The sequence below is a fragment of the Leptopilina boulardi genome, unplaced genomic scaffold, assembly GCF_019393585.1.
Source record: "Leptopilina boulardi isolate dan_hultmark-lab unplaced genomic scaffold, ZJU_Lbou_2.1 LbouV2_5, whole genome shotgun sequence".
Classification (NCBI taxonomy): domain Eukaryota; kingdom Metazoa; phylum Arthropoda; class Insecta; order Hymenoptera; family Figitidae; genus Leptopilina; species Leptopilina boulardi.
Window position 1 is genome coordinate 481,922 of NW_026137994.1, and position 12,352 is coordinate 494,273.

A 12,352-nucleotide genomic window follows, 5' to 3' on the forward strand; every position below is an offset into this window, starting at 1 on the left:
GTATAGTTACCGTCTGTAAATAATGGAGAATTAAAGAAACTTCCCTAGGATTGAAAATTAAAATTCCCTATTTTATATGCCTTAGGGTCCCTATACAGTTACCACTTGCACATATCAAGTGATTATTTATTATTTATCACGTTAATAATTAAAATTCTTACAAAAATTAACTCTATAAATGTTCATTTAACCTCACAATACTAATTTTTATAAATTTTCATCAATTTAAAGCTTTTTTTGATAATTACCTAAATTCGACTTAGATTCGACTCAGCTGGGTCGAATTTAGGTAAATCAAATCCGTCAGGGCCAGCTCCAAATAGATTCTAACATCAAAAAAAAAAAAAAAAACCCTAAATCGTCCCTTTTCAGGGCCAACAAATGTTTTTTACGTTTGGAAATTAATTGAGTTTCTAAATTTATATTTTTTTGATATTTTAATTGATAAACATAACCTCAAACTGTATTTTTGCGAAATATAGGGGTTTTTTTTACAAATAAGGGATTTTTTTGGAAATGAATTTTGGTTTTTTAATATTGAAAATTACTCTATTACTAAACTATTACATTATATCGGTTATATTATCTTCTATTATATTAAGTTAACAAATTTCGAAAAACGACACCGACCCCGTGACCTCGACACCGTCCTTGAAAAATCTATTTTCAATTATTTTCAAATAAATCAAAATACTTTGCATATATGCTTTTAGAAAATCTTACAAACTATTTTTATGTAACATCTTTTTTCAATTTTAACCCGGAAAAGGGTTATTTTTCAATTTTAACCCGAAAAAGGGTTATTTTGCAATTTTTTAAGAATTTTTTGATTTTTTCAATTTTTTATTATTATTTTTTATTATTTATTGTTGGTTTTTCAATTTTTAGTTAGTATAACCTATAATATTGTGTCCAATTTTAAGTGTCATTAAAATCAAATGTTTTTAACTTAATAATTTTAACATTTCTTAATTTAAAACGAAACATTTTCTATTATATTACGTTAACAAATTTCGAAAAACGACACCGACCCCGTGACCTCGACACCGTCCTTGAAAAATCTATTTTCAATTATTTTCAAATAAATCAAAATACTTTGCATATATGCTTTTAGAAAATCTTACAAACTATTTTTATGTAACATCTTTTTTCAATTTTAACCCGAAAAAGGGTTATTTTGCAATTTTTAAGAATTTTTTGATTTTTTCAATTTTTTATTATTATTTTTTATTATTTATTGTTGTTTTTTCAATTTTTAGTTAGTATAACCTATAATATTGTGTCCAATTTTAAGTGTCATTAAAATCAAATGTTTTTAACTTAATAATTTTAACATTTCTTAATTTAAAACGAAACATCTTCTATTATATTAAGTTAACAAATTTCGAAAAACGACACCGACCCCGTGACCTCGACACCGTCCTTGAAAAATCTATTTTCAATTATTTTCAAATAAATCAAAATACTTTGCATATATGCTTTTGGAAAATCTTACAAACTATTTTTATGTAACATCTTTTTTCAATTTTAAGATAAATTTTATACAATATTAATAAGATATTAATTTAAAACATAAATTATAAATATAATATACATAAACTACAATAAGTAAACAACAATAAGTACAATTTTAACCGAGCGAGCGTTAGCGAGCGAGGAATACATCGCTAGTTTAGAATAAATATAATAAATAGTTTTACAAGTTATTTTAATATTCATCTTCTTGTTCAACTTCATATTTATAAGACTTTGGTGTTGATCGTTGAACTTTTGTAATATACTGGAGGAATTTTTGCTCCTCTGTTTTCTCTACGATTACCTAAAAAAAATATCAAATTTTACTCCTGTTATTTAAATTCAAATTTTACCATTTTAAATTTGTTAAATATTTTTTTTCAATCTTTATAGAAAAAAAATACATTTACCGAATTTAAAATGCCACAGATAAATTTCACGTGAAATCCCCTTTATATATATATATAAAAAAAATTCAGTTTCTCACCTCATTTTCAGTATCAACAATTTCTTTTCTTTTTTCCAATTTACATGAAACTGATACAATAGAAGCATTTTCTCTAAGTATTTTATCCATTTGTTCCATAATATCCGCAATAGACAGTAAAGGTTTTGTTTCATTTTCATTTGTACATTTTGCAATTCCCTCAATTGGTCCCAATAGAATCAAAAGTCCTGGAAATTTTGTTTCTTTCGATTTTTTTTGAAAAATTTCCACCAACTTTATTTCTTCCAATAGAATTTGATCAACATTATCCTCACTATTTTTACATGTTGAAAAAATTGTCAATTTTTCTAAATTACTAGATAAATTATTCAATTCTTCATATGGAAATTTTTTAAATGAAAATTTTGAACAATTTGATAGATTTTCAATTTGTTGAAGATCAAAAATAGCATCTATTTTTTGTGAATTTTTAAAAATTTCATTAACACTTTGTCGATTAGAAAAATTAAATTCATCATCAACTCTCACTGAAACTCCAGATTTTGTCCATAAATTTATTCGATAATTACTGTAAGCTCTTGTATTTTTTGATTCAGATAAAATGATAATATTTTTAGCACCTCTGGAAACTAAAAATTCACCCAATTCTAATCCAAAGTTACTCAAACCTTCAATTATTAAATATGATGCTTCATTTTTACAAATAAAACGAGGTATCGCTAGGGCTTTGTTTTCATTTTCCGATTGTACTTTCACAATGATCTGAAAACAAAAATGAAAATTAAAAAGAAAATTAAATTGCTTAAAATATATTTTTCAATTTATAGAAATTACTTTTTCAATTGAAGTTTCCGAGTCAGTAAATGCTTTTCCCAACATTTCTCTCGTGTAAACACGTTTTGGTAATGGTTTTACTATTCCTGTGTCAATGCCATTTTGAAGTATTTCTGATAAATTTCTTTTTATTTCCACATCGAGATTCAATAATTTTCTCGGAATTATTGACAATATTTTAACACAATCGTCATAAATTAACATACCCATTGATTTATTATATGCATCTTGTAAATTTCCAATAATAATAATTTTTCCCTTTTTATTAACAAATTTGCAACAATTTTCAAATTTATTTAAATCATTTCCATTATATATTATCAAATCAATGCCTTTTCCTTTTTGTAGTGATATAATTTGTTCTGGAAAACTACCACCGATGTTTATTGTTTGAACATTATAATTGTTTTCTAAAAATTTTTTACCATTACAATTAGCATATCCTGCGAATATTTGAGATTTAATGTTTAATGCTAAATTAATAGCAGCCTGTCCTATTGAACAAGTACCATTGAAAATGAAAATTGATTTTTCCTTTTCTAATTCTCCTTTTAGAATAATGGAAAGATATGCAATTGTATAGGGTAATGGTACAGTGGCACCATCTTCTAATGACCAATTTTCCGGTATTTTCCACTTGAAATCATCATCAGATATTGTAAAATTTGATAATGAAGATTTTGTACTGATTCCCATAATTCTAGTGTTTTTGTTGTCAATTCCAGAATATTGACCAAAATTTTCATTTTTTGTTTCCGAAGTTCCTAAAATGATATCTTGTTGACTAATCCCAGAGTACTCGACTCTGATTTTATTTTTAGTATTTGCAATAGATAAATCTTCAATCCATTCAAGTTGAGAATCATTTTGTTTGGCTGTCCAATTGGAGACTTTTTGTAAATTTGAATCTAGTGGAAAATATTGATACATTCCGCAAATTTTATTTGGTTTTATTTTTAAATTTAAATTAGATCTAAATTCATCTGTACAGGGAATAATTTTTTCAACTACAATATTTTTTCCAACTTGCCGCCGAAGGGATTTTAGTACAATTCCTTCCATTTGTATAATGCCTGCATTTACACTTTTTCTACTCTGACAAACTTCTACAGGAAATTCTAAAAAACGAAATCAATTATTTTCGTGACTTTTTAAATTCAGATCAAAAGTTATTTGAATATAATAAATAATTTATAATTGCATTATTTGTGAATTGCTATGGTTGCTATGGAAATCAACTATTGCCATAGTAACAATTGCCATAGTAACTATTGCCATAGTAACGTTTTTCATAGTAACTGTTGCCCTAGTAAGTAACGGAACCCTAAAAAAGTAAAAACGGAATTTACCTCTTGTGTTTAGCGTTTGATGTTTGTTAATAACAATTTTTCTAATTTTAATTGGTACTTGTGTACTTCTAACATCACTTGTTAGAATAAAAATCTGAATCATTCCTTCAATAAAAGTTGTCCAATTTTTCCATATTAAAATTCCACTATTGTTTGATGCTTTTAAAATTGTTTTAAACGCTTCTGAATACTGTAAACCACGTGATTTGAGTTCAGAATAAATATCATTTTCACTTAGTTGATTAGAATTTAGAAATTTAGGAATTTTATTAAATTGAGGATGATCGTTTGATTGTATAATTCCAGAGCATAGTAAAATATTGTTATTGGTTACTTCAAACATTCCACTGGCTAGAAAAAAAAGGTAACAATGAAAAAAAAATGAAAAAAATTAGAATATAAATGCAAAATTTACCTTTTTGCACCATTACAATTAGAATGATATTTTCATCATCCGGAATTTCTACCAAATGCTGATGAATTTGTACATTATGATAAATAACTGATTCGGAATTTTTCAACGATTTTAAAACTTCCCAAACTAAATTTAAATAGACGGAAGTATGAAAAACGATTCTTTTATTAATTTTACCATACTTCAAATATTTCCATTTTTCATCATTGAGATTTATTATAAAACTCAATTCTCCTGTTTTTATTTTTTCCTCTTGTTTAAAAAATTGCGTCTGCCTATTTTTTGTCAAAAATTAAAATAAATAGATTCAAAAGAAAAAAGAAACAGGAAAAAATTTTACCATTTAGCTGAATTATCCCAACGGATTAATGATGAAATTGAAGGTGTTCCTTGAGAAACTGGATAAGTTATTTTTGGATAAAGATTCGATATATTAATATCACAACCAGAATTATAGAGTTTTCCCAATGCTTCAAAAAGAAATGAAACACAATTTTGATATTTTTTAGTTAATGGTATATTAATAACTGTTTCTGGTAATGATTTTCGAACAATAGCCTGTAGAAGACCGTGTGGTGCTATTTCAATAACAATTGCGTTTGATGGTATTATTTTTGCTGTTTCGGCAAAAAGAACTGAATTTAAAAGATTATTTGTATGATAATCTGCTGATGATAATCGAGCTCGCGCCGAATTCCACATATTTCGAGGTACTGAACTACTTATCCAACGTTGACTTCGTGGTTTTGGATTGGGTATCACTTGGAGAAGATATTTTCTCAATTTTTCACCTGCCGCTGCTATATATCGACTATGATAGGCTATATCACTACAAGCGACTTCTTTTGCAAAAATATTTTTCCCCTGTAAATAAAATTTCCGTTATAGATTCGTTTGAGTTTTTACATTCGTTTTGCTTTCTTTAAAATTTTCTAACTTTTAAATCTGCGACAAATGCTCGCATTGAATCCGCAGGACCACTGATTGTACAATTATTTTCACTATTATGACAAGCAACATCAATATCAGATGGACATATGTGTTTGATTTCTTCATAACCAAGACCAACTGCCGCCATTGAACCTTTGGGCATTTCTGTTTCTATTGACGCCAATCCTCTGCTTAATGCCGAAAGAATCATTTGCTCGGCAGTAAAACTTCCATCGGCATAGGCACAACCCAATTCACCCACTGAATGTCCAATTAGAAAATCTGGTTTTAATCCAATTGCTGTTAGAAGATCAACTAAACCAATCTGAAAAATTGCATTTTATAGCTCTAGTTCTATAGAATCGTGAAAATTAGTTTATTACCTGGATCGCAGCAATACCAACGAATGAATTAACAATGTTATCAAACATTTTTGAATCGTTTTCTGTGATAATTTTTAGAATATCGATACCACGAGGTTGTAGAACTTTATTGCATTTATTTATCGATTCAGCGAAAATTGGTATTTGCAATAAGTCTTTTCCTGTTGGAATTTAAAAAATACTGCGGAAATGCAAAATCAGAAAATCAAAATTATTTTGCCAACTTACCCATTCCAATCCATTGAGATCCCATACCGGAGAACATGTACCAAATTTCTTTCTTAATACCGGAAGTTAATTCAATACCTTGTATTTTAGTTTTTTGTAATCCTTCCAAAGGTAGAACAGTATAGCCACGATATAAATGACCACGAACTGGTTTTTCAAATACATCATACAAAAGCTGAAGCATTTCTACGTCAACTTCCCTGTTTTCTAGCTGCAAATGGTAATTTTTAGATTATTTATATAATTTTAACTTTGCTAAACTATATAAAAATTTGATACTTACGTGACTCAATATTACATCAACTGCTTCTTTTGTACATCCGGAAACTGTGACCAATCGCAAAAGATTGTCATCAGGTTTTCCTTGATTTTTCTTTTCTTTCTTGTATTTTTTCAACACAATATTGGCACTGGAACCAGTTAAAGCGAGACTATTAACCACCGCATAGTCATCAGACCATGGTGTCGATTCCGTGACAACTTTACATCGACCTTCTTGAACAGCAGGAATTGAAGATTTTTGAAAATGCAAATTCGGAGGAATATACCCCGTCTCCATTGCTATAATTACCTATAGAAAATTTCCTAATTAGGAAAAGATTTTAAAAACCGAAAAAAAAGAAATTAACCTTAATAATTCCATTGAGGGGATTTACTGCTGAACTTGAACCAATATTAGATTTAATTGATCCAATAAGTAGAGGTGATTTTCGTAATTCCTGATTGTAGACATTGTCAATTGCCATTATCTCATTGGCATCAACATCTTTGATACCTGAACCATCAGCTTCAATGTAGGAAATATCATTTCCTTTAAGTCCACATTCTTTTAGTACTGATTTCATAAAATTAGTTTGAAATTGATAAGTGGGGTAGAAAAATGAATGCGAATCGTTGACATCACCATAATTGTAACGGCAATTTTTAATTTCTGCATAAATACGTTTTGCGTCACGTGCCTTTTGTAGAAATAGAACAACAACACCTTCACTGCGTGTATAACCATCCGCTGCATTGTCAAATGATTTTGTTACACCGTCTGGTGATAGAAGTCCTAAAAAATTTACAGAAAATTAAAAAAAAAATTTTTGAATGATTTTGGATCTAAAGCAAAAATTGATCATTTAAATACTATACCTAGCAAAAATAGATTCATCGACATTTGTGGATGTAGAACAACATTAGTAGCACCGATAATTGCATTTTCGGCTCGTCCATCTTTTATTGCTTTAAAACCCTCTTCTAAGGCAGTTGCACCTCCACAACAGCTGGAATCAATATTTCCACTTGGTCCAACTAAATCGAAAAAAAATGAAACTCGATTTGCCAACATTGTACGACCGGCACCCAACATACCAAATCCATTGTTCTGAAAATGAAATTTTATAATTCACTGAGAGAAATATTCTATTAAATCAATATAGTATTTCTGCTAAAGGTATAAAAATTATTGATTCTATAGCATATATGCTTTTGAATCAATAATTTTTATACCTTTATCAGAAATACAATATTGATTCTATATCATATTTTTCTCTAGTATTGATATATAGGAAAAATATATTTAAAAAAAAAATTAATTAATATTTAATTCACAATAATTAAATATAAAAAAAAACTCACGTCCTTTTTACAAAAAAAGAAACCTTTTTCCGATTCTGAAAAAGCACTACCAGTAAAAACGGCAGTTTTACATTTTTTTAAACTTCCTGGATTAATTCCAGCATCAACAATTGCCTCATATGTATTTTCAGTTATTAATCTAAACATTGGATCCATATAATTTACCAATTTTCCATTAATTCCAAAAAATATTGCGTCAAATTCATCGATTTGTTTCATAACGCCAATTCGCGGTGGAATGTTTGGATGCTCTGTAAAAAAAATACAAATTTTTGCAGCATACTTATATTTCCCTTTATTCATTCTTATTTTGTTTCCAAATTAAAAATAATTCATAATTTTAAAAGAAAACAAAATTTCATCATACCATAGTTCCAACGTGATTTACTGTCACTAACGCAATCGATTTTTTTAAAAAGATTCATCTGCAATTCATTGATACTTTCACAATTTGGAAATTTACCCGATATTCCCGAAATCACTATTTCATCTCCTGTCATTTTTGATTCCATTATGGATTATTATTATTATTATTATTATTATTATATTTTATTTGATTAAAAAAAATATAAATATTTAATTTAAATGAATATTTTTTATTGAATTGTTTTTCAAAAATTTATTAAATTTAATTTAATTTTTGAAATTATTTCGAATTGTATCGATTTTTCTCTTCCAACTTGAAGTATGTATGTACTTTGATAGAAGAAGAAAAATTTTAAACTGCACTGTCGTTTTATATTTGCGCGGAGTAAATTAAATTGAATCACAAATTTTAAAAAAAAAAAAAACATGTATTATTGTTAAAATATTAAAATTTAATGCAAAATATTTTAACAAAGATAATTTGAGTTCCTGATCAACAACTTTTTCCATCTTATTAATTAATTTGTATCATTTTGTTGATAATTTATTTTTTATTATTGTTCTATATATCAGGATCAAAGTTTAAATATATTCTTATTGGTTGTCCTTTTTTTTTATATAAAAAAAAGAAAACAAAAAAAAACAAAAAAGGAAATGTAAATTTTTTTAACTAGATCAGAGTTCGAAACAGTTTCTTAAAATATATATATATTTTTGTAACTTCATTAAAAATAAGCGGAAAACAAATATTTAAGGAAAATTCATTGTTTATTACATAATATTAAGGAAAGGTAAACAAAAGCCACTCGACGAAAGTTATGCATTTGTTATATAAAATTTTTAAAAATATTTTTATAGCATTAATTTTAATGAAACTGGTATAGTTATCAGTCCCAAATTAATTTTGAAAAAAATTATGTTATTTGAATAAAGTTATTAAAATTTATTATTATTATCATTATTTATTTATGTTATTAACATAAATTTTTTTCTAATTAATACTTAGAGATGATAACTTGGTTTTAGTTTCACCTATTACCACCAAAAACTCATCCAACCCAAAAATCAAAAAAAATAAAAAAGTTCCAAAAAAAATTTAATTTTTCTTAGGCAGACGATTTTAATGCATAATCTTGCACAAAATACTCCTAAAAGTGTAGAAAAAAATTGACAGCCAAATACGAGTAGAGGAAGACACCTATTACCACCAAAAACTCATCCAACCCAAAAATCCAAAAAATTGAAAAAGTTCCCAAAAAAATTTAATTTTTCTTAGGCACACGATTTTAATGCATATTCTTGCACAAAATACTCCTAAAAGTGTAGAAAAAAATTGACAGCCAAATACGAGTAGAGGAAGACACCTATTACCACCAAAAACTCATCCAACCCAAAAATCCCAAAAAATAAAAAAGTTCCCAAAAAAATTTAATTTTTCTTAGGCACACGATTTTAATGCATATTCTTGCACAAAATACTCCTAAAAGTGTAGAAAAAAATTGACAGCGAAATACGAGTAGAGGAAGACACCTATTACCACCAAAAAATCATCCAACCCAAAAATCCAAAAAAATGAAAAAGTTCCCAAAAACATTTAATTTTTCTTAGGCAGACGATTTTAATGCATAATCTTGCACAAAATACTCCTAAAAGTGTAGAAAAAAATTGACAGCCAAATCCGAGTAGAGGAAGACACCTATTACCACCAAAAACTCATCCAACCCAAAAATCCCAAAAAATAAAAAAGTTCCCAAAAAAATTTAATTTTTCTTAGGCAGACGATTTTAATGCATAATCTTGCACAAAATACTCCTAAAAGTGTAGAAAAAAATTGACAGTCAAATACGAGTAGAGGAAGACACCTATTACCACCAAAAACTCATCCAACCCAAAAATCTAAAAAAATAAAAAAGTTCCAAAAAAAATTTAATCTTTCTTAGGCAGACGATTTTAATGCATGTTCTTGCACAAAATACTCCTAAAAGTGTAGAAAAAAATTGACAGCCAAATACGAGTAGAGGAAGACACCTATTACCACCAAAAACTCATCCAACCCAAAAATCCAAAAAAATGAAAAAGTTCCCAAAAACATTTAATTTTTCTTAGGCAGACGATTTTAATGCATAATCTTGCACAAAATACTCCTAAAAGTGTAGAAAAAAATTGACAGCCAAATACGAGTAGAGGAAGACACCTATTACCACCAAAAACTCATTCAACCCAAAAGTCCGAAAAAATAAAAAAGTTCCCAAAAACATTTAATTTTTCTTAGGCAGACGATTTTAATGCATAATCTTGCACAAAATACTCCTAAAAGTGTAGAAAAAAATTGACAGCCAAATACGAGTAGAGGAAGACACCTATTACCACCAAAAACTCATCCAACCCAAAAATCCAAAAAAATGAAAAAGTTCCCAAAAACATTTAATTTTTCTTAGCCAGACGATTTTAATGCATATTCTTGCACAAAATACTCCTAAAAGTGTAGAAAAAAATTAACAGCCAAATACGAGTAGAGGAAGACACCTATTACCACCAAAAACTCATCCAACCCAAAAGTCCGAAAAAATAAAAAAGTTCCCAAAAAAATTTAATTTTTCTTAGGCAGACGATTTTAATGCATATTCTTGCACAAAATACTCCTAAAAGTGTAGAAAAAAATTGTCAGCGAAATACGAGTAGAGGAAGACACCTATTACCACCAAAAACTCATCCAACCCAAAAATCCAAAAAAATAAAAATGTTCCAAAAAATATTTAATCTTTCTTAGGCAGACGATTTTAATGCATGTTCTTGCACAAAATACTCCTAAAAGTGTAGAAAAAAATTGACAGCCAAATACGAGTAGAGGAAGACACCTATTACCACCAAAAACTCATCCAACCCAAAAATCCAAAAAAATAAAAAAGTTCCAAAAAATATTTAATCTTTCTTAGGCAGACGATTTTAATGCATGTTCTTGCACAAAATACTCCTAAAAGTGTAGAAAAAAATTGACAGCCAAATACGAGTAGAGGAAGACACCTATTACCACCAAAAACTCATCCAACCCAAAAATCCAAAAAAATGAAAAAGTTCCCAAAAACATTTAATTTTTCTTAGGCAGACGATTTTAATGCATAATCTTGCACAAAATACTCCTAAAAGTGTAGAAAAAAATTGACAGCCAAATACGAGTAGAGGAAGACACCTATTACCACCAAAAACTCATTCAACCCAAAAGTCCGAAAAAATAAAAAAGTTCCAAAAAAAATTTAATTTTTCTTAGGCACACGATTTTAATGCATATTCTTGCACAAAATACTCCTAAAAGTGTAGAAAAAAATTGACAGCCAAATACGAGTAGAGGAAGACACCTATTACCACCAAAAACTCATCCAACCCAAAAATCCAAAAAAATAAAAAAGTTCCAAAAAATATTTAATCTTTCTTAGGCAGACGATTTTAATGCATAATCTTGCACAAAATACTCCTAAAAGTGTAGAAAAAAATTGACAGTCAAATACGAGTAGAGGAAGACACCTATTACCACCAAAAACTCATCCAACCCAAAAATCTAAAAAAATAAAAAAGTTCCAAAAAAAATTTAATCTTTCTTAGGCAGACGATTTTAATGCATGTTCTTGCACAAAATACTCCTAAAAGTGTAGAAAAAAATTGACAGCCAAATACGAGTAGAGGAAGACACCTATTACCACCAAAAACTCATTCAACCCAAAAGTCCGAAAAAATAAAAAAGTTCCAAAAAAAATTTAATTTTTCTTAGGCACACGATTTTAATGCATATTCTTGCACAAAATACTCCTAAAAGTGTAGAAAAAAATTGACAGCCAAATACGAGTAGAGGAAGACACCTATTACCACCAAAAACTCATCCAACCCAAAAATCCAAAAAAATGAAAAAGTTCCCAAAAACATTTAATTTTTCTTAGGCAGACGATTTTAATGCATATTCTTGCACAAAATACTCCTAAAAGTGTAGAAAAACATTGTCAGCGAAATACGAGTAGAGGAAGACACCTATTACCACCAAAAACTCATCCAACCCAAAAATCCAAAAAAATGAAAAAGTTCCCAAAAACATTTAATTTTTCTTAGGCAGACGATTTTAATGCATATTCTTGCACAAAATACTCCTAAAAGTGTAGAAAAAAATAGTCAGCGAAATACGAGTAGAGGAAGACACCTATTACCACCAAAAACTCATCCAACCCAAAAATCCAAAAAAATGAAAAAGTTCCCAAAAACATTTAATTTTTCT

The 12,352-nt window shown here is 28.0% G+C and overlaps 2 protein-coding genes across 2 annotated transcripts in view; one reads left to right on the top strand and one right to left on the bottom strand.

Annotated features, from left to right (window-relative positions):
- Positions 1-12,352, top strand: part of LOC127289701 (piwi-like protein Siwi) — a 138,792-nt gene that overhangs the window by 41,665 nt on the left and 84,775 nt on the right. The gene's annotated exons all lie outside the window — the stretch shown is intronic.
- Positions 1,649-8,263, bottom strand: LOC127289699 (fatty acid synthase-like). The gene is made up of 14 exons (XM_051317792.1): positions 8,093-8,263; positions 7,726-7,976; positions 7,240-7,471; positions 6,732-7,156; positions 6,386-6,673; positions 6,103-6,313; positions 5,875-6,035; positions 5,499-5,816; positions 4,902-5,425; positions 4,562-4,836; positions 4,147-4,497; positions 2,798-3,915; positions 2,003-2,725; positions 1,649-1,819 (listed from the first exon to the last, which is right to left on the bottom strand). The coding sequence occupies exons 1-14, from the start codon at positions 8,235-8,237 to the stop codon at positions 1,709-1,711; spliced, it is 5,133 nt and encodes a 1,710-aa protein (XP_051173749.1). The 5' UTR covers positions 8,238-8,263; the 3' UTR covers positions 1,649-1,708.